Source organism: Octopus bimaculoides, chromosome 9 (assembly GCF_046866305.1).
Source record: "Octopus bimaculoides isolate indiv1 chromosome 9, ASM4686630v1, whole genome shotgun sequence".
Taxonomy (NCBI): Eukaryota; Metazoa; Mollusca; class Cephalopoda; order Octopoda; family Octopodidae; genus Octopus; species Octopus bimaculoides.
The window spans coordinates 74,497,254-74,521,976 of NC_142936.1; the positions used below are offsets into that span (position 1 = coordinate 74,497,254).

The window sequence follows — 24,723 nt, forward strand, 5'->3', positions numbered from 1 at the left end:
CACACACACACACACGCATATATATATATATATATATATATATATATATATATATATATATATATATATATATACATATATATACACGTATACATATAGATATATACACACACATACATATACATATACATACATATATACATATTCATATATGTATATACATATATGCAAATATATACACACATCTACATAGACAACATATACATATAGATACTTGCACAAATACCTACACACACACACACTATGTATGTATGTATGTATGTATGTATGTATGTGTCGTTGAAATTTATAGAGAAACGAAAGTCGAAGACCGGTGTATGAACAACAAGCAAATGTATTAGTTTGACGCTCGGGAAAATGGAAAAGTTCTTTTTACATTTCGAGTCTACGCTCTTCAACAGAAAGGAATGAGAAAATAAACAGAGAGTGAATGAAAAAAAACTTGTAGATTTAGCGGTCAAGCATGGCAAATGATGAGAAAAACGTTTGAAAGAAAGGGAGATAATAATATTTTTTTAAAAAGAGGTTGACAGAAAGGGAAATAATAAAGTACCGCTGATCCCAAATGAAGGTGCGCGTTGCCTGTGTGGGTATGTGAGAATGGTGTGTATGAATGTGTAAGTGTGTGTGCGTGTAAATAGGGGCTAGTGTGTGTAGCAGTTAAGGGGTTCTTTTTCACGTGGTGTGTGTAAATGTGTGAGTGTGTATGTGACCAAATAGTGTGCATGTGTATGGTGTATATCTGTGGGCGAAAGTTATTTTTGTCTATAAATGTACTGCGTGTTAATGAAAGTTGCGTGTGTATGCATATATAGCCTGTGTTCAGGTATTGCGTGCTTGTGTGGGTATGGGAGTATATATTGTCTGTGTTCAGGTATTATATATATTTTTATATTAACTAACTTTAATGAAGTAGATGTTGTAACATTTGGTCAACTGAATGTTTCTGTCATTTTTGTATCTGCAGGCATTATTCCTGTCTACTAAATATACTCGGAAATTAAGATCCATCAGTTTCTTGATAGTATTAAGAGCATTACGGAAAAACTTCGCTCCCTTTGCAGGTGAGTGAAACTCAAGCGGTATTTGTTTCACATGATCTAGTTCGCCGTCAGACATCGCCTTCTTCAAGGAGCTCCATTCTGACCCTTCTATATCCATTTTCAAAATACAGATATCCTTCTGAAAAATGAAATAAAAGGAAATTAAAGAAGTTGTTAATTAAAAACAATTTTGTGAAAATAAGTAATGGATGACGCACAGACAACCGAATGGGCCAAACAGAGACAGGGAAGGAAGGGGAGAGAGTGGATGGGAGAAAAACAAAGAAGGAATAAAGTAGCAAAAGAGAACTGAAGAACAGAAAAACAGAAAAGAAGACAGAGAGAAAGAAAAAGAAAGAGAAAGAAAGAGAAAGGAAAAATGAAAAATGAAAGACGGAGTGAAAGAAACAAACAAAGAAACAAAAAAATGGAAAGCGATGGGAATAGGGAACAGGGAAGGAGGAAGAACAGAAAGAAAGAAGGAAAGTAAGAAAGAAAGAAAGTCATAGTTTTTATGAAGGATTTTTGCTTTTCATTTGCTAATCCTTTATCTTTGGGACAATAGTTTAGCTAAATCCATTAGTATTTTATATTGTTATCCTCATCATCAGAATGAAATGATGATAATCCTTTCTGAGTTGCAGTTTGTTGCCTGTTCATCAGAAGAGAGGTACGTTATTTCATTTTCCAAAACAGAATGAAATAATAACATGTGCACCTCTTTGCCGGGACGTTGCTAAGAATCATATGACTATTACTATAACAAATAAAATCATCAATTCTGTACTTAAAACTTATACAATCCAATTGTTCGGGGGAACTTTAGGGTTTATTTTATATGTAATGAATCTGTCCTGAATCTTGGTTTTCGCTTTGCTATTAGTGAAGATTCCATAATTACTCATCTCATTTTTTATCAAGAAGTCATTACCTTACAATATAGCGAAAACTGGAAATAAAAGTTAATTAAAAAAAGTTTTTTTTTAAATATATATACAATTATAGCAGTATTTCTATGATCTTTTGCAACCTATTGCAAAGTGTATGAACAACGTTATAATTACCATTATTTCATTTGGATGATGAGGCCAAAAGGATTTCGAAATGTTAATGGATGAATTGATGTGTAAATTCTTATGTAACAAACTAAACAACGTTGCTGAGTAGACTATAGAAACATGAAATAAAGTGTCCTACTCAAGAACATAACACAACACCCTTTCAATAATGAGACGTCTACACTAACTACTATGCCACATGTCTTCATTTTACCAGGTAGACCTAACGAAAAGAATCACAAGTTTAACTCTGTAAGAATCTTCTTGCATCAATACACAGACATATACCTAATTACATTTATATACAAACACATACTACACATAGATACAGACACGCATATTTATATATACATATATACACATACATATATACACGTATATATATATATATATATATATATATATATATATATATATATATATATATATATATATATATATATATATATATAGTTAAAAAAAACAATAACAAAAAAACAAAAAAACAACAAAGTGAGGACGTGATATGGATAGTATTATTGGACGCTCAGGAAAGGAAAGAGAGAGTGTATGACGTTTCGGGCGTAGCCCTTCGTCGGAAAGATGGAAAGTTCGGAGAATGGAAGAACGGAGAAAGAGGAAAATGGTACCGATGCCCACGAGGTTACATGATGAAAAGACCGGAAGAGGAGGTGGTGGGGGAAAAGTTCTTTCTAAGATAGGAGAGTGAAAAAGGGAGATGAATCTGTGCGTTTGCGAAAGTCTGCGAGTGTGTGTGTGTGATAACAGAACGTGTGTGTGCGTATGTATGTGTGTGTGTGTGTGTGCATGGTTTGGTGGTTTATCTGTTAGTGTGTTTGTGTATGTGTGTGTGTGTGTATGACGTAGTGGAAGAAATTAGTAGCAGGACTGGTTAGTGGACGCTGTAGACAGTGTAGGTAGAAGGTCAACAGGTGGTTATTTGGGTGTGTGTGTGTTCGTGTTTGTGTGGGGTTGTCGGTGTTAGGTACGTGTACGTGTGTGTGTGTATTTTGTATGTGCGCGTGTGTGTATGTGTATGTTTTCTGTGCGTGCGTGTGTATTTGTGTGTATGTGTATGTTGTGTGTATGTGCGTTGCTGTGTACGTGTGTGTGCGTGCGTTTGCTATTGTATATGCGTGTGTTGTTTATGCCCATGTGTGTATGATTGTATGCGTGTCTGTGTGAGTGTGTAGTGTTGGTGAGAAGTGTGTGTGTATGTGGGTGTGTGCGTGTGTGTGTATATGTGTGGATGTGCGTGTGTGTGTGGGATTGTGAGTGTTAGGTACGGGTGTGTGTGTGTTTATGTGTGTCTGTATGTGTTTCCGTGTGCGCGTGTGTGTATATTTTTTGTGCGTGCGTGTATGTGTATATTGTGTATGTTTTCGTGCGTGCGTATGTGTTATGTATATGAGTGAGTATTGTGTATGTGAGAGGTGTGTGTGCATGTGTGTATATGTGTATGTGTGCATGTGTGTATATGTGTATGTGTGTCGTGTATGTGTGTGTGTGTGTGTGTGGTTTTATGTATGTGAGGGGTGTGTATGTGTGTGTTTATGTGTGTGCGTGCGTATGTGTGCCAGGTATGTGTGTTATTTTGTGTGTGCACTCCTGTGTGTATGTGTGTGCATGTGTATGCGGCTGTGTATGTAGGCGTGCGCGTATATATGGGTGTGTGTGTGTATATATGTGCGTTCGGCTATGTGTGTGTGAGGGCGCGTATGTATGTTTGTCATGTATGTGGGCGGTATATATGTAAGGTGTGTGGGTATGTGTGCGTGTAGGTAGTGGTGAGATAAAAATTGGGAAAGAAGTAAGTGTAATAACAAGAGAATAAGGGATATAATGTAAGGGGAACAGGGGGGGGGGATTAAAAAAAAAATTATGTAAAGTGTTGCAGGGACGTAAAGGGGAGAGTCATAAGGAAGAGAAAGCTGCGTTGAGTCCGAAGGGGAAAGAAGAATTAAGGTTGAAAATGTAGCGTTGCTCCAAGTGGAGTCGCGAGGGAGTGGACCCATGGTGCAGGGCGAGGCCAAAAACGGAGATGTTAGAGGGAGAGTGGTTGGGCAGTTGGAAGTGACGGCCGACAGGGGAGTCCGAACCTAGCCGAACGTCCCTTAGGTGTTCGGTGAAACGGTCGGCCAGCCGGCGGCCGGTCTGCCCCACGTAGAGTTGGTTGCATAGGGTGCATTTGATGCAGTAAATAAGGTTGGAGGAGGTGCAGGTGAAACTGTGTGGAATGTGAAGTGTTTGTAGGTTCGATCCGGTGACAGAGGTAGTGTTGGTGATGAAGGGGCAGGTGTGACAGCGGGATCTGGAGCACGATATATATATATATATATATATATATATATATATATATACACACACATACATAAATGTGTGTATATATATATATATAGTTGAGCAAGTTGGTATGTGAAAGCACGTGGTTGAATGTATAAAATATAATAAGAGTGAAAAAACTACAGAAGGCTTGTGTTACATGGTTAAAGTATATATTAAAATTATGTCAGAAAAATGTTAGAAAAATGTTAAAAAAATGTTATAAAATCTTTTTGGTATATAAACATTGTATTTTGAGAAATAACCGGTTTCGTGTTGTCTTTTCAAATTTCTCTACTTCATTTGAAAAGACAACACGAAACCGGTTATTTCTCAAAATACAATGTTTATATACCAAAAAGATTTTATAACATTTTTCTAACATTTTTCTAACATTTTTCTGACATAATTTTAATATATACTTTAACCATGTAACACAAGCCTTCTGTAGTTTTTTCACTCTTATTATCTTATATATATATATATATATATATATATATATATATATATATATATATATATATATATATATATATATATATATATATATATATATTATTTTGTTTAAAAGAGTTCCAACACTGTCTGTTTTTTATGTTTTATTTATATTCCTGCAGAACCAATGTGGGTTATAGAATATGGAATATACAATATATAATATACTATACAATATATAATATGAAATAAAATAAAATAAAAATGGATGGCACCATGAAATAAAGTATTGAATGTAGATGAAATATTGAGTGTTCAATATAAAGGATCAATATTTGATCCTTTATATTGAACACTCAATATTTCATCTACATTCAATACTTTATTTCATGGTGCCATCCATTTTTATTTTATTTTATTTTATATTATATATTGTATAGTATATTATATATTGTATATTCCATATTCTATAACCCACATTGGTTCTGCAGGAATATAAATAAAACATAAAAAACAGACAGTGTTGGAACTCTTTTAAACAAAATAATGTATTCCTCTATACACAATCATACAAAAAAAAAACCCACTTTTATTGTAATTATTTTTACTCGCATATATATATATATATATATATATATATATATATATATATATATATATATATATATATATATATATATATATATATATATATATATATATATATATATATATATATATATATATATATATATATATATATATATATATATATATATATATATATATATATATATATATATATATATATATATATATATATATATATATATATATATATATATATATATATATATATATATATATATATATATATATATATATATATATATATATATATATATATATATATATATAGGTGCAGGAGTGGCTGTGTGGTAAGTAGCTTCCTTACCAACCACGCGGTTCCGGGTTCAGTCCCACTGCGTGGCACCTTAGACAAATGTCTTCTACTATAGCCTGTCGTATATATGTATTTATATATGTATGTGTGTGTATATGCTCGTGTGTCTGTGTTTGTCCCTCCCCCCAACATCGCTTGAGAACCGATGCTGGTATGTTTACGTCCCCGTAACTTAGCGGTTCGGCAAAAAGCGACCGATAGAATAAGTACTAGGCTTCCAAAGAATAAGTCCTGGGGTCGATTTGATCGTCTAAAGGCGGTGCTCCTGCATGACCGCTGTCAAATGACTGAAACAAGTAAAAGAGTAAAGAGTATACATAAATGTATATATATATATATATATATATATATATATATATATATATATATATATATATATATATATATATATATATATATATATGTATGTATGTGTGTGTGTATATATATATATATATATATATTATTTTATTTAAAAGAGTTCCAACTCTGTCTGTTTTTTATGTTTTATTTATATTCTTGTAAAATTAATGTGGGATATAGAATATGGAATATATAATATATAATATAAAAATGGATGGTACAATGAAATGAAGTATTGAATGTCTTATTGAATATATGAAATATTGAGTGTTCAATATAAAGAATTAAATATATAAAGGCGAATACGTATTTCTAATACCTTGTGGTATTCATCATGGGCTACGTCTGACAGACTGTAACAGACTAACAGAATGAGATAAAAAAAAACCAAGGCTGTGGATTTATAAAGAACATTTATAAAGGGAATATCTTACAGCTGTTTCCGGGATATTTTACATACCCCTTCATCAGAGACGGTGCAATAGTTATTATAGAAAAGATATGAAATATAGAGTAAAGTGGAGGAATGAAAACAGACGTGAGATACGTAAGGATATTGTATCTGCAGTTCCATTATTAAAGCAGAAAATCCCCTGATCTGTGGTGACAACTGCGCCCACATGCATGGAAGGAGGGAATGAATGCCACCTGTAGTCAGACGGAGCACCTGTGGCCAGACGGATTCTTATTTAATAATGGTTACCTTATTAACAAAAACAACTTATACATATAAGTTTCCTGTACCATGTGTGTGAGTTCCAATGGTATTTATAATAGGTCATTCCAAGTATATATATATATACATATATATATATATATATATATATATATATATGTGTGTGTGTGTGTGTGTGTGTGTGTGTGTGTGTGTGTGTGTGTGTGTGTGTGTGTGTGTGTGTGTGTGTGTGTGTGTGTGTGTATACAGGGTGTCCCAAAGGTCACCGATGGGTTTCAATTTTTAAATAACTTCCTTAGCTTTTACAAATAGTTGCATGACATTTTGATACAATATAAAAGACATAATGGAATTTAATATGCACTAGTCAAATTTTGCAACATATGAAAAATGACATCTCTTAAATGGTAGCTATGTTTGACTTCGCATGCCCGTGCAGTTCCCAAAACTTGCACCATAACGAGTAAAGGCCATTCAAAGTAGGCCTCACACATGATTCTAGCAAGGTAGAGCAACGCAAGAGAAATAATGCAGTTGCTACGGCAGTGATTTAGAGAGAGAATAATCTCCCGCTACGGCAATGTCAACTGGCCTTCACGTTCCCCAGACTTGACAAGTCCGGATTTTTTCTTGTGGGAATACCTTACAGAGAGGGTTTACGTCAACAAACCGGAGACGCTGGTGCAACTGAAGGAGAACATCAATAGAGAAATCAGAGAAGTGGGGTCTGAAACTCTTGAGAGTGTTACAGTGCAAGTTTTGGAAAGAGCACGGGCGTGCAAAACTGGGTGCCATTAAGTAATCTCATTTTTCATATGTGATGTAGTGGAGCTGCAAGATTTGACATGCGAATATTAATTTCCGTTATGTCCTTTATATTGTATCAAAATTTCATGCATTTATTTGTAAAGTTAAGGAAGTTATTAACATTCTATGTCACCTTGAAATCCTTTGAGATCTACGTTAAAGTGTCTGTTCTGTAATCGGATCAACTGGGACACTCATTGTCGTAAGCGACAGAGAGCCAGTTAAAGGAATGGTTCTGGTCATATTACCTATGTTGTAATTTACTTATTTTTCTTCCTCGTCTTTTTCTCCTCCTTCTTCCTCCTTTCTTCTCTATTTCTTACCCTTCTTCTACTTCTTGATTTTCTTCATCTTCTCTACTGTTTCCCCCAGCCATATTTTTTTCTGCTGTGGCAGTGACACTGTATTTGCCCCGTCCGTCATTTCACATTTATTTTTAACCTTTATATATACGTGGGAAATGCTACTCTAACGTTTAGATCCACAAATATTACGTAAAATGTTTCACTTGGAATTATTGAATGAACCGATGTGGAAAGCAGAGTTGTTACAGAAATAATAGTAAATGGTCATTAAAGGCGTGATACATACATACGTGCATACATATATATATACATGTGTGTGTGTGTGTGTGTGTGTGTGTGTGTGTGTGTGTGTGTGTGTGTGTGTGTGTGTGTGTGTGTGTGTGTGTGTGTGTGTGTGTACACATACATACATGTATATATAGAGATATACATATAAACAAAAACTTACGTTCATGTGATTTAAATGCCTGCGAATGTCTAACAGTGTCATAAACTTTCTGCCTTTGTACGTGCCTGTTTTGTCACCTAATCCGATAGCATGGTAATGAGAAAGTTCACGATGTGGACCCTTTACACTGTGAAGACAACAAAGCATGTTAAAAATAATTTTGTTAATACGAGAAAACAAAAAAAAGAAACATTTTAAAATGAATGAGACATAGTTTGCAGGTGAGAGGACTGTACAAGTTCAGATATATCATACAAGTATAACATGATACGCTTCACTTCTTAATTTAGTCAGTGAGTGAAGGGTAACTCATTTTATTTTTTGTTGGGGCTTCCGGTTCTGACGAAACAAAAGAAAAAGGTTATTTTCAAACTAGAGAACTAGCATAAATGCTTTAGAGCAAAATCTGTTAAAAGCAGTTAAGGACCTGACTGTGTAGTTAACTCCTTTGTTACCATTGATTCAGTTAATTTTAAAAATAATGACGAATTTAGTATAATAACTTTGCTACCTTTGAGCTAGGATTTGAAACATAAATTAACAAGAAATTTCTGGGAGATTTTAATGGAGATTGCTTTACAAAACAGGAAATTTGTATCTAAGGCCCAGGAAGAGTTTCAGGTAGGTTGGGATGAAAGTAGTTAAGCAGAGTGACAAATTACATCTACTCCAATAATGCAGAACACAAAAAACCAAAACGAAATAAAAACAAACAATGAGAATTTGGCATGGGTGATTGGACACTCAGTCTATTTTGGCGACAGTACTTTTTGGAACTGGACACACACACACACGCACACATTAGGAAGAGCGAGATAGTGAGAGAGACGTACCAATTTATTAACTGAACACGATTGACATCAATATGTTCTCTCACCTTATGCACATAAAGAGGGATATGGTCACACGCGTAAACACACACAGAGTAAGAGAGAGAGAGAGAGAGAGAGAGAGGGGAGATGAAGAGAGAAAGAGGGAGAGAGAAAGATGGAGAGGGTGGAAGAGTCATTAAAACGAGAAGAGCATTGAAACATCTCATGTCAAAGAAGTCAGCATCGAAAGAGCGATGCCAAATAAGTAACATCTCTACACTTCTAACAATTCTTTGAACCCACTATCTAGGAGAATGGTTAGTTTTTTTCTTTCTTTTTTTTTTCGGATCATCAAAACCAGGGAGTGAATACTTGTACCAAAAGGAATTTTGTTTTACAACTCTAACATCTCCGTGAATTCCTTTATATGTATTGGGAAAGTAATCTTCTCAGAATTTAAATACTTGGTCGTCCATTTACCTTTATAGTCATCAAACACTCAATCTAATGCATACAAACTCCTCACCCATACAAACATGCATGCACAGATATAATGAACGAAGACATATCAAAGAATTTAAACGTAAGGAAACTGTAAGGAGTGGCTGTGTGGTAAGTAGCTTGCTTGCCAACCACATGGTTCCGGGTTCAGTCCCACTGCGTGGCACCTTGGGCGAGTGTCTTCTACTATAGCTTCAGACCGACCAAAGCTTTGTGAGTGGATTTGGTAGACGGAAACTGAAAGAAGCCCGTCGTATATATGTATATATATATGTATGTGTGTTTGTGTGTGTGTTCCCCCCCCCACTATCGCTTGATAACCGATGCTGGTGTGTTTACGTCCCCGTAACTTAGCGGTTCGGCAAAAAGAGACCGATAGAATAAGTACTAGGTTTACAAAGAATAAAGGCGGTGCTCATGCATGGCCGCAATCAAATGACTGAAACAAGTAAAAGAGTAAAGAGTAAAAGAGAGAGAGAGAGAGAGAGAGAGAGAGAGAGAGAGAGAAAAGGCAAGGAAGCTTGGGAATCAATGGTTTGATCTCAGACACAAGTCTCCATAAAGTAAATCTTTAAAAGACCACAACTAATGGTGAGACACTGTGTTAAATCATACCCATCCAACCCATATTAGCATAGAGAATACGAAATTTTCATAGAGAAACTTCTCTGCGACACTGGTTGCCTCGTCCTATACGACAATTTATCACACATTTAAATAATTCCATGATAATCCATTGACAGAACCCAGGAAATGAATGAAAACAAGGAAAGAAAGCAATGTAACATCACATTTTTCTCAAATATATCCAACATTGTGAACAGCCCTAATCAAGCAGACCTATGAACAAAGACATTCCACAAGAGACAGTCCCATTTTTGTAGGGCTATCTATGATTTATTTATGTTAATATGTGTTTTTCAATTCTTTTAAGATGGTAGAGTGTGATTTGTGGCAATCTTGTCTACAATGTCCTACACGCTGCGCAAGTATGTATGAGCTTCTCAACACTTCAAACATTAATAAAGCAATAGTGGCCATGTATGGTCACAACCAATATGCTTGAACAGATTAAAAGAGAATAATGTCACTTCACAACAATCTCAACTGTGAGGAGATTTCGCTTCAATTACTAGCAGAGAGAAAATAGTGGCAGAGAGAACCACTACGCTCTCTCTCTCTCTCTCTCTCTCTCTCTCTCTCTCTCTCTCTCTCTCTCTCTCTCTCTCTCTCTCTCTCTCGGAGGGGTATAGAAGTTATCTCTCTGCAGTTATAAGAAATTAAAAAATACTCTAGACAATGTAGTCGTAGATAAATATAAAAAGACGGAATTGGCGGAAAGCCTAGGCCTACTTGGTCACACCTGATTTGAGTTAAAACAAATACAACACCCAACAAACTGAACTAAATGTAACACAACTAATTTGGAAAAGAGAGATAAGTACATTAGCACCACCATCACCACCACTAATAATAATAATAATAATAATAATAATAATAATAATAATAATAATAATAATGATGATGATGATGATGATGATGATGATGATGATGATGATGATGATGATGATGATGATGATGATGATGCAGCTAGGACTACTGCTGCTACTGCTGTTATTACTATAGTAAACCAGTGCTTACAATGGGTCAAAGGAATGTACTTCACAGCCAAAGGTTTTATGCATCTGAACACCAAAACTCGAGTCACCACCAATCCTGTTGAAACAAAGAAAGATATATATATATATATATATATATGTTGTGTTGTGTGCATGTGTGTGTGTGTGAGAGAGAGAGAGAGAGAGAGAGAGAGAGAGAGAGAGAGAGAGAGAGAAAGAGAGACACAGAGAGACAGACAGATACACAGACAGACAGAGCGTTAGCGTCTCTTAGTCTTGGCCGAACATGATAGTTATAAACGAGTATCACCGTCATAAGTGTACTGTTATGTTTTTAAAAGAAATTTTCATTTTTTTTTTATAATATACAAATAAATTATTCATACATTCATTTCTTCTCCATTTTCTTTCCTTCAATACTGATATAAATATATCTCACCTCCTAACACTCTCACATCACACCACACATCAATTCACGACACACCACCACGCACACACTAGCCCTGACCAACTCCTTTCTCCCTCCCCCATTTTTTTACACCTACATACACACATACATACGTTAAGATCACCAGCAGTCTCTCACACATACACACACAGCTTCTCGTATTCGGGTCACCGTTTCTTTCCCCTTTTGTTATCTCCCCTTTTTCTTAGCTCTCCTGTGTGAACTTTCTGTCCGTCAGTCATGATAGATCGCTGACCACAACATTCAAATATTTTTTCTCCGTGTTTTTCTCCTTGTTTTTCTCCTTATTCTTTCTGTTGAAGAGCGTAGCTCGAAACGTTAAAGACTTTCTCTATTCCCGAGCGTTAAACTAATACATCCTTTTGTTGTTTACACCACCTGTCCTCGTCTGTTGTTTTTTTTTTTGTAAATTCTCCCATATATATATATATATCACATTTCTAAATCTCTCAACGAGAGATATGCAGTAGCAGCACGATAAAGTGATGGCTTGTTGTCAACATAATGTAGCAGTCTCAGGAAAGGAACGAATGTTACTGTTATTTAGCTCCAAGAAATATCATTTCTAGCTGGCTATGCGACACAAACGTTCTGTGTCCTCATGCTTTCGAACAGGGGAGATTAGTACCTCCACCCAGCAAAACCCAGTAGCCACGGACAAGTTTTCAGGGTTATTGCTCTTTATCTGCGTGGAGTAGCTTGGCTTTGCTAGACGTCGCTGCTAACCCGTTGTCGAAAACTTATAGAATTCAAAGTGAAAAACATTCACTGGTCTACAGAAATATCACATTTCTAAATCTCTCAAAGAGAGATATGCAGTAACAATATACAGAGACATGCCGGAAGTAAATAGACACTTTTAATTTTCAAAGCGAACAATTGAAATGTAATCGATAGGTAGGACTACATTCTTTAATATTTAGTTGACATTCCCTTTGCAGTTTTTAATTCAGAAAGTCTTTTTGGCATTGAACTGATGAGCTTTGTGATTATCTTTTGTGGAATTTCTGCCCACTTTTCACGCAACAATCGAAACAATTCATCTTTAGATTTAGGTTTCAGTTGAGCTTTTCATATAGCTCTATCTAGTATGCTCCAAAGATTTTCAATTGGGTTCATGTCAGAAGATTGGCTCGGCCAAGGAAGCTTTTTGACCCCATTTTCAGTCAGCCATTGTTGATTCCTTTTCGCTGTGTGGCATGGAGCCCCATCTTCCATGAATAAAATTTAATTTTTCGTTATGTTATCGTCTGAAACATCGGAAGTAGTCTTTGCTTAAGTATTTCGATATATTTTTCAGAGTTTATGGTTCCAACACATTCCATCAGCCCAGAACGACCATTGCTGGTGACAGCTCCCCATACCATTACAGATATACTGCCATGTTTTACAATTGGTTAGAGTCGTTTCAAACGAAATTCTTGTTTGGGAAGTCTCCAGACCCAAACACGTCCACTGTCTGAAAATAATGCAAATCTGGATTCATCTGAGAAAATCACTCTATCCCAAAATGAACTGGATTTTTCTGACATCTTCTTAACCAATTTCTTTCTTTTCATGATATTGATTGGTTGAAGGAGAGGTTTTCTTCTAGCTACTCGTCCATAATACCCAAGCTTATGCAGATATGTAACGCACGTTCTTGGACTAACTTCTAGCTGTTTTTCAATGTCAGAAGCCTTCGAACGGGGTTCATTTTCCACAATTCTCTTCAAACAGCGAAGTTTCCTTTCCGAGGGTCCAGGTCGGCTGGGACGTGAATGTGGTTTTTGAATTGCACTATAACTCTATTAACAGTAGCAAAAGAAATTTTAAGATTTCGGCAATTTTTCGCTGACTAAGACCAGCCTCAGATTGCCTAACAATATGACCACTTAGAAAATCTGACAATTCTGCTGAATTTTTTGTGCGTGGCATGGTTGCTTTTCGCAAATGTTTAATACAATGGCACCTGGAATGAAAAAGAATAATTACATTGTAAATTCTACATTACATTGTAAATTGGTTCTTTATTATAATTTTCTAATTTATAATTAACGTTTGTTGTTTGTATTTAACTTTCAATTTTTCGTTGATTATGGAATTTACAGGTAGGATTGAGCCACTGTTTTGGAATTCATCTTTGAAGGATATCCCCATACCATCTAGAAAGGAATATATTTTGAAACTTATTAATAATATTAAAGAATTTATTACTAGAATGAAATGGAAAGCTTATTTTAATTATATTCATAATATTACTAATGTTCATGATGTAGATAATTTAAATTACATTAATTCTAAATTTAAATCCAGAAAAGAACCACCGTATAATAGGGATTTACAAATTTTAGAGGATAGTATTTGTAAAGTAGTGAAAAATATTAAATTTCATAAATATCCAAATAGACATAATGATTATTTAAGAAATTTAGCCATTAAAATTAAACAATTTAGAAATATGGATGGTATTATTGTACAATCTGATAAAACTAGGAACTTATATAAACTAGATGTAAAACTATATGATTATTTATTAGAGAAAGAAATTAAAAAAAAAAAATATAAGATAGTTCCAGAAAATACTTTAAATTTGATTAATAAGGCCTCAAAATTAATAATGTTTAAATACGAACTTGATAGTAAGACAGAACCTTAAGTACCGATGCACCCTAGAATTACTTTAAAAGACCATAGAGATAATTTTTATTCTGACCCTAAAGTTAGGCTTATTTGTCCTTGTAAGGCAGATCTAGGTAAATTAAGTAAAATAATTTTAGATAAATATATTAACAAATTAAATGGAATTAATTATCTTAAATTATGGAATTCCACAGTAGATACTTTAAATTGGTTTAATAGTATTAATGATAAATATAGGTATAAATTTATTCAAATTGATATTGACAATTATTATTCTTCTATAAATGAAATTGTACTAAATAAGGCCCTAATTTTTGCTATGAAGAAAGTAGGTATGACTAACGATGAAGTAAATGTAGTTAAAATGGCTAGGAAATCATTGATTAAATATGATAATAAATTGTGGGCTAGAAAAGATACCAGAGATTATTTTGATATACCAATGGGGGCGCCTGATTCAGCACAGGTAACTGATTTAGTAGGTATATATTTATTATCTGAACTTGAACTTGAAAACTTAAAATTGGAGGGTGGTTTATATAGGGATGACCTTTTATTACTTACTAAAAATTGCACTAATAGACAACTAGAATTATATAAGAAGAGAATATATAGTTTTTTTAAAAGAAATGGTTTAAAGATTACTATTTATAATGAGTATTATAGCGTTAATTATTTAGATGCTAATTTTAATTTATCTACTGGTAATACCCAACCTTACCATAAGATTAATGAAAATATTAAATACATTCATGTTAAAAGCAATCACCCACCCTCAATTAAAAAATCCTTAACATTTACTATAGGTAAGAGAATATCTTTACTATCTTCTAATATAGAGATTTTTGAAAAACATGCACCTTATTATAATAAAGCCCTGCAAGAAGCGGGGTATACTAATAATATAAAATTTTTTAATAATCCGAAATATTTTTATAATTGTAGTAATAATAATTATAATAATAATGACCTTTTTAATAAACATAACTTTTATACTCATGATAATGTCTTCTTAGGTAATAATAAGAATAATAAGAATAATTGGTATTATAATAAATTACCTAAACATAAACTTAATTTTAATGGAAACAATTTTAAATATTATTTAAATTTTTTTAATGATAATAATAAATTTAATAATACTAATAATAAATTCAATAATATCTATAATAAGAACTAACTCTGGTTAATTATTCCATACGGTGTTCAAGTTAAAACTAACATTATTAATGAAGTTTTTAAAGTTATTGATTTATTCCTTAGAGATAATAAAAAATATCATTATATTTTTTCTAAAAATAATTTTGGTGTAGGTTATTCCACTACTAATAATGTTGCTAATATTATCTCTTCTTTTAATAAATCTAAGTTAAATAAGTACTACAAATTTAAATTTAATAATTATTCTAATATTAATTTTAATAGTAATAATGTTGACCAGGATATAATTAATTGTACATGTTTAGATAAAACTAAATGTAATTTTAATAATAAATGTAATTTGAAAGATGTAGTGTATAAATGTATAGTGAAATTATTGAATGAAAATAAACATAATGGTTATAATTTAAATAAGATTAATATAGGTTCGACTTCTAATAAAATTAAATTAAGAGTAGCTCAACATATGCACTCATTTAAGAATAGAAATTTAATTAATTCTACTGGCCTCAGTAAATATATTTGGGAACTTAAAGCTAAAAATATTAACTATATTTTAAAATGGGAGATAGTTTGTAAAGCTAAATCCTATCATATAGATAATAACTTTTGTAATTTATGTAATAATGAATTTAAAGAGATATTATTTCATAAGGATAATAATTTACTTAATTCTTTTGATGAACGAAAAATAAAATGTAGACATAAACTACTTTATTTATATAAAAACTTTAGCTAATGATTTTTTATTTATTTTGTTTATATGCATGTATATGTATATATATGAGTGTGTGTGTTTTAGTCTATATGCGTTAGTATGTATGTATATTTTTAGGTGTATGTATATATGTTTACGTATGTATTTATATAGGTTTAAGTGTATATATATGTGTTGTTTTTTTATATATGTTTGTGTATATTGAGTGTATATTTGTATTTACATGTATGTATAAAGATATATATTTGTGAGTATAGATGTATATTTATATATATTGTGCGTGTGAGTGAGTGCGTGAGTGTAGTTTTGTTTTAGAATATTCCTTATTTCTATATTTATTTGAGTGAATTTTTATTTGTGTGTATATTTTGTATATTTTTTTATATATATAGTTATGAGTATTTTTGTGTATATGTATATGTATATTTATGTATGTACTTATGTAAATGTGTATATATATGTATATATATGTGTATAAGTATATATGTGAGTGTGTGTAATTTGTCTATATAGATTAGTAGGTATATATATATAAGTGTATATATATATATATATTTATGTATATATATATATATATATATATATATATATATATATATATATATATGTATATATATGTATATATGTATATGTATATATGTATATGTATATGCATGTTTTTTCTGTGTATATATGTGTATTTTTATATGTATGTATATATGTCTGTATATGTGTATCTATATAATATGTATATTTGAGAGCATAGGAGGGTGAGTGTGTATTTATATATATTATTATTTATTTATTATATGTGTGTATGAGTGTATCTGTTTTTATATGTATGTTTTGGTAGGTACATGTGTGTATGTGTAGATATATATTTATGTATATATATATATATATATATATATATATATATATATATATATATATATATGGTAGTGTGTATGTTTTGGTCTATATGTGTTATATGTATTTATATATATGTGTGTATTTATGTATATATGTGTATGTATGTTTTTATTTATGTATATGCTTTTATTAGTGTTTATGTGTATATATGTGTGTATGTTGTGTGTATATACGTATATTATTTTGTATATTCGTATGTATATATGTTTATGTTTTATATATAAGTATGTATATTTGTATATGTATGTAAGTGTATATATATATATATATGTGTATATATATATATATATATATATATATATATATATATATATATATATATATATATATATATATATATATATATATGTATGTATATATATATATATATATATATATATATATATATATATATATATATATATATATATATACATATATATATATATATATATATATATATATATATATATATATATATATATATATATATGTATATATATATATGTATGTATGTATTAGGGGGTGTGTTGGGGTATCTATTTAATTATTCTAGTAGCTATATTTTGTTTTTATTGGTAGGTTAATATTTTAGTAAGTTTAAGGTTTTATATTACAATGACACTACGATTTTGATAAGACTAAATCAATAGTAGTATTTTAGTTTATTTCATAATATTATTTAATTTACGACTATTAGTATTATTATTTAGTTATTATATATTAGAATTTAATATTTATTAATATGTTTTATAAGATAACTATAGTTTTTAGTTCTTTTTATGTTGTTAGTTATATAAATTTTAAATTTTTCATTCATTTATTTAAGTACTAGCAGAAATACCCGGCTTTGCCTGGCTTAAAGAGAATAATGAAATCTAAAAACGCCGTCTAGACTACGCAACCCTCAACTGTTAGTAGCTACGATACCATATTTCTACATTAATAACTCTCCAATCCATGCCAGCATGGAACATAGACATTAAGTGGAATGCCAGTCTCTCATCTAGGAGGGCCTTGAAATCAATGTTACCAACTGGGGACTATGTGTGTCGTAGTGATAATAAAAAGACCCAAAGGAGGTTTGCAACGAAATAATTTTACTCAACACTTTGCAAGTGAATCAGTGGAGGCAAAGATGCGTCTCATTTACTTGACAATTTATGCACCACATTGCAGAAATCACAATGAAAGTATATCTGAAAGGGTAGTCTTACACTGTTGCACCGTTGAATTACAAATAATGCTCATCTGTTATGTTCGGGTTAAAATTTCATCAACATCAAAAATATATGAATTTTCATGGGAGTTATGGCCGTTATACATAGAATATAATTTCCGAATTTCATAAAGATCCGTTCAGTACTTTTGACGTAGTTTTGGATAAGAAAACAAATGACTAATGTGTGTGTTTGTGTGCATGTGTTTGTATGTGATGGGTGTATATATGTATAGATATCTGTATGCATGTATATATATGTATATATGTGTGCATATTACATGTACATCTATATATATATACATCTACACATGTGTATACATATACATGTATGCATATAGATCTATATCTATATATATATATATCTATGCATATACGTGTACATATACATGTATATGTATACATATAGATCTCTTTCTCTCTCTTTCTCTCTCTCTGAAAGTATCGAAATGTGATTGTTTCAGTTAGTGGAATAACGTGTACATATACATCTATATGTATACATATACATCTCTCTCTCTCTCTCTCTTTCTCTCTTTCTCTCTCTCTCTCTCTCTCTTTCTCTTTCTCTCTCTCTCTCTCTTTCTCTCTTTCTCTCTCTCTCTGAAAGTATCTGTCATTACAGTATCGAAATGTGATTGTTTCAGTTAGTAGAATAGTTTCATTTTTAAAGCGAAAGTATTTGACATGAGTGTTTTTGTTTCACTTTTGACACGTAATACTTAAATAGTGTAGGAGATATTATGTTGCTGTGGGCTCGAACTCTGGAAGAAGTTAACATTTTTTTGACTAAAACACAACTGGAACCCTAAGTAAGGCATCTGTAAAATTTGAATGAAATTGGTTGCGTAGTTCTCGAGTTTTAGGGATTCACACAGACAGACAGACAGACACACATTCTCATTTTTATATATATAGATTATTATTTCATTCATGCTTTGTATTCTATTCTCTATTTTAACGTTCTATTTTAACGTAGTATTTTCGCGCGAACTCTTGCTTAAAACGCTATAGCTATTAGATAACGTCTTAGTTTTCGGTTTGAATTACGGAAAAATTTGGATAAGTACTGTTTTCACTTTCCTAAAGATTTTCTACTATTTGAAAATAATATGTATTCTTGTTTTTATACTATTCATTTGGTTCTTTATAGATTATTTTTAATAAATAACTTATTTAACACTAAATTATTTAGAAGTTATAGTTTCATTTCAACATAATATTAGAATTTCGATTTGAATAGTGTTGATATATTTTCGATTATTTTTGATTAATAATATTTGATTAATTATTAATCGTTGTAGTTTATAATATCGTTAAAGTTTTTTTTAATCAAAACTTTGTATATATATATATATAAAGTTTAATCTTTTATTCTTAATAATTTTTTCTTTCCTAATTTTTTCATTCCTAATTTTTTCATTCATATTTTTTATTATTACGTTTGTAAAAATAAATAATCTTGTATTTTTCTATTATTCAATTGATCTTTAATTATAATTAAATAAACGTCTTTAGCTTTAAATAGTATAGCTTTAACTATTACACCGGTTAAATATGTACTAATTTTATCTTCATTATTATTTTAAACTTAAACTTCGTTCAACTTGTATTTAAAACAATGATAATTTAAAACAATGATAATTTATGTAAGATGTTTTTTGTATATAATATACATGTTATTATAATGGATGAAGGGATGATTATTGAATGGTTATTATTTTGATAGTATGATATTTTTTTAATAATTTTTCTATCTTTATATAATAAGTATTTCATATTAATTCATTTGGCACTTATTGTTGGTTGAGATATATATCTAATTATTGTTCTACTTACGATTTGACGAGTAGCTATATTTTTGAATAGAATTTATTTTCGATAATTTCAATTGATTTTAATCGATTTAAATTTCTTTTCTATTTGAAAATTGGTTATGAAACACGTGTAATCTTTTTATTATATTTATCTTATGATATTTACTTTACTTTATATTATACTCATTTATTGTGCTTTTAATTATTAATTTTTCTATATGTGATAGTGGATTTTCATCGATGAGTTCTTGAAAATTGGTTATTTTCCCTAAAACTATATATTTTATATATACTTTATCTATAAGGCTCAATTTAATTTTAATTTTTTATAAATTGATTTTAATTGAGTCTTTTACCTGTAATTTTGGATTTTGTCCCTAATATTATATATATATATATATATATATATATATATAAATATATATATATATATATATATATATATATATATATATATATATATATATATATATATATATATATATATATATATATATATAAGTATATATGCTTGCACAAACTCACACACATTTACAATCATTTATAATCATTTATAAGAGAGAAAAATTAATAGAGAAAAATGAAAAATTGAAAAGCGTTCCGATTTTGGGTGAAAGCTTTCGGAGCTTCTTTATATTTACCCAAATGAGTATACCAAGCACGGCTTGGTGGGATAATATCCGTCATCCAAACAAATATTCCATCCTCCATCTCCAAGAGAACCAACACGCACTATCCTGTTACACTTCACCTGAACTTGGTTCATAAATCTGCAATAATATTCAACAAATGAATTATTGATTTTTATTTCTTTACATAGACACAAGGACTTGACGATTATAAGAGGCTGACAAGAAAAATGAAGTGAAGCAACTACAACTGGGAATGAAATGGTGCATTATTTACTTCACTCTATGAGAGGTTGTTGCTTCTACTCTACAACATCAGACTGACAGAGAACCACAGGGGAAACTATATGTGACATTTCATAGTAGACCATTGAATTTGTTCTGGCCACTGTGTTTTTACATTAAATCACACCAAAATCAATTTTGCTTTCCATTTTTTTAAAAGTTGATAAAATATAGCATCATTCCTCTACAACAGACTGGAAGAATTTCAAAGCGTTAGATGAGATGCTTTGTGAGATTTATTAATGCTCTTTGCATTCTGAGTTCTTAGATGAACTGGTTTAACACCACCATCATCTGGTTCTGGGATTCCTTAAATGGAGTTTACTCTGTTACAAGCATATTTTCCAGGTTTCCAATTTAAGAAAATTTACCGTTATTCTTGCTAGCTTAAGTTGGAAGGTTTGACAGGTTCCAACAGATTCAAAGACTGTATCGTGCTCGAATGTCTGCCTTGGCATCGTGCTCCAATGTCTGCTTTGGCATCGTGCTCCAATGTCGGCCTTGGGTTGTACAGTTACATGCCCATCCTAATGCCAAAGAACAAAAAAAAAGGTAAAAACAAAAAAAGGGTTTACTTTGTAGAGCTGAATCGTAGAGATTGTTTTAAATTCAGGTTTCTTTCGCGAATATTGGACGAAGTAGACAAAGTGAAACAGCTCCATTTAAGATTGTATTTAGTGTCTTGAACTTTATTTCATCTTCATAGAACTTAGCATAATTCAAGTTGACAAGTTTCAAATACACAAACTCGCATCTAGCTTTAGAAATATTAAATTATGTTACTAATTCGTATGAATATTGGGTAGTTCTGCATGGGCTGAGTTTGAAACCCAGTTTAACACCACCACCTTCTTGGTTTTCTTTAGCGGAGTTCAGTCTGTTGTATATTTTTAGTCCAGATGTACCAGATTTTCCTTATACCAGGTTGGTCCTAATCGAACAGATCTACAAAAGGTATTCAGGCTACAACTGTCTTATCCTTTTCACTTTCTTTTCGGTTTCAGTGAAGGTCTGTACTCTGTGATAGCAAATTATATTCACGGTTGTACGATCGTGGTTTTGATTCACACACCTGGTTGTGCGTTGTGTTCTTTTGCAAAACACTTCATTCTCGTTCTTCCAGTTCACTCAGTAATAACTAATTTCCAGTAATATGTGGGAAATTAAACCTGCAATAGGCTGACATCTCATTCAGAGGTGGAGGTGTTGTAATTTCCATCAATTATACACAATTGAAAACAGCTTAAGATCTGGCTTTATAACTCCTAGAACTCATGACTGGCCTAAGCAACAGAAAATTTCAGAGAAGATTATCCAATGCATCTTTTGCCTTTGGAAAGACGGAGGTGTTTTAGCGGGAAAATTTGGCTGTTATATCCAGCAAGTCAAATGATCGCGTGGATGTGACTTCATTGGGTTGTCAGAATTGTTGTTTACGCTCTTGAGAAGCCCCGGCTAACTCTTTAGATCTATGGACTGGAGGTAACCAATAAATAGCTAAAGAGTGAAAACACTACAACCAAACATCCAAGACACACACTTCGTTTTCTATAGTAGCGAAATATACATTATCATCTGCTAGGTTTCACTTGCTTTGACGAGGAAGCTTCTATATAATAACTTGACTTAATAAATGAAACAGGAAAATTCTTCTTCTACACACAGTTTCTTAACGTGAGAACCCCAAGCTTCAAGTCTTAATTTTAAGAAAACCATACCCTCAGTTATCATTTTCGGTTTAATGTCCACTATTTTATGCTCCCGTGGATCAGGCGAATGATTGAGTTTGATATTCTTTGGCTGGATGCCTTTCCTTACGCCAACCTTTACCTATATCCAAATAAGATAGTATTACTCATCACATGATATGTTTACAAAGGAGATTAGAAACAAGGAGATTGTATGCACGATGGTGGTATTTGTTTACATCTATTGCAAGATGTCAAAGCAAGAAAACAGTGAGACACACATATATTCCAATTCCCATCTATCATGTCCATTCTGCAATGATTTGGTTGCTCTACAGCTATAGTAGAAGACACTGGCTGATGTTGCCACATAATGGAACTGAACCCTGAACATGTGGCTACACCTTAAGATGCCATGGAAAAAAATGACAATTAAATACTGGGTTAATAACAAAGATAGGGATTAGGACACAAAGAAGAAAATTTGCACGAGTATAGAGTGCATAGGTTAAAAGTAAGAAAATCCAACGACGCCTTAGAAGAGGAAAACTTCAACGAGAAATCTATGAAAGTTTAAATTTGAGAAAATGTATTAAAACTTTACCAGCAGGAAAACAAAAGGCAGCCTTAGAAAGTAACAGCTACAAATTATTTAGATTAGTGTAAGAAAAAACAAATAGATAAGAGAACAGTCTTATCGTGTTCATGTTAAAACACATGGAAATCAGCTAAATAACATAGAAAGATTTTTTATACAATAGTTAACACACAACAGCATATAATAGATAGAAGAATGAAAGAATATTACGCATGGTATAAATCTTCAAGTTCTGTATCTGATTTTTTGTTCAACTCTCCTGGGGATGGTATATCCTAAACAAAGTATGAAAGATAAATATTAATAGAAGAATGTTTAAAGTCTTCTCAGTGTACAGTAGTTGGAATTTCATTAGGTTTTACGTCACATGAAGGCAATTACATCTTCAAAGTACAAAAGCAAAAAAATCATAATTATATAACTCTGTGTGTGTTTGTGTGTATGAGTGAGTGTCTGTATATATACATTCATATGCATATATATACGTATATAGAGAGAGATAGAGAGATATTTATGTATATATACTTTCATATGCGTATATATATATATATATATATATATAAAATGATTAAAAATATTAAAGATTAAAATATAATAAAGATTAAAAGATAAACATGAATTCTACTTTACGACAGTTAGAAACATACAGATTCTATGTCAAGACAATTAGTTATCTATTTATTAAATTTGCGAAACATTTTTAGAAGAATTGTGCTTATTATATAATATATGAAAGCAATTATAATTAACAATTGAAATATGTAAATGCCTTCCTAAATTTATGACATTTCATCATAAAACTACCATTATAATTTAATAATATTAATTTCGAAGTAATCATATCAATTTTTTGCAAGGAAAGATCACCTTTCGAATTGCCAATATTATACGATGGTGCGTAACTAATAATGGATAACTTTTAATCATACTTTATGTTCCTATCTTTTAAATCTCAAATGCATTTAAGATTTATTGAAGTACCTTCTGTTCTATACCTAATGAATGAGAATGATTATGAAAACTAGGTTTCCCAATTGTAGCAGATGAACTTATATTATAATACTTATGATCACCTCTTATTTCCTAACTTTGATACACTATATTTTTCGTTAGACATTAATTTTCTAGAGGACAGACAATTTTGATTTTACAGTTACACAAACATGCGTTCACTTGTATTTGTTACTCATAGTTAAAATAATTCATACTAGTTCCCTTCACAGAATTAGACAAGATTACTATTTATATTATACTTCATATTAAGACTAGGCGTTAACTTAACAGTATTATCAGAGACAGAATTATTTTTACTTATCGTACCGAAATCTAGTTTAGG

General features: G+C 31.3%; 1 protein-coding gene across 10 annotated transcripts in view; it reads right to left on the reverse strand.

The window, feature by feature from the left end:
• Positions 1-316: 316 nt before the first annotated feature.
• The window catches only part of LOC106877924 (putative methyltransferase-like protein 24), an 86,612-nt gene continuing 62,205 nt past the window's right edge, over positions 317-24,723 (reverse strand). For 9 of the 10 annotated variants that reach the window (XM_089357781.1, XM_089357787.1, XM_089357785.1 and 6 more), the window contains 5 exons: positions 23,598-23,662; positions 20,829-20,957; positions 11,334-11,408; positions 8,380-8,506; positions 317-1,182 (listed from right to left, as the gene is read on the reverse strand). In XM_089357781.1, the coding sequence (XP_089213907.1) occupies positions 895-1,182; positions 8,380-8,506; positions 11,334-11,408; positions 20,829-20,957; positions 23,598-23,662 (684 nt within the window). In that variant the 3' untranslated portion in view covers positions 317-894. The remainder of the gene's footprint in view (positions 1,183-8,379; positions 8,507-11,333; positions 11,409-20,828; positions 20,958-23,597; positions 23,663-24,723) is intronic. The other variant, XM_089357790.1, reaches the window with a different exon arrangement.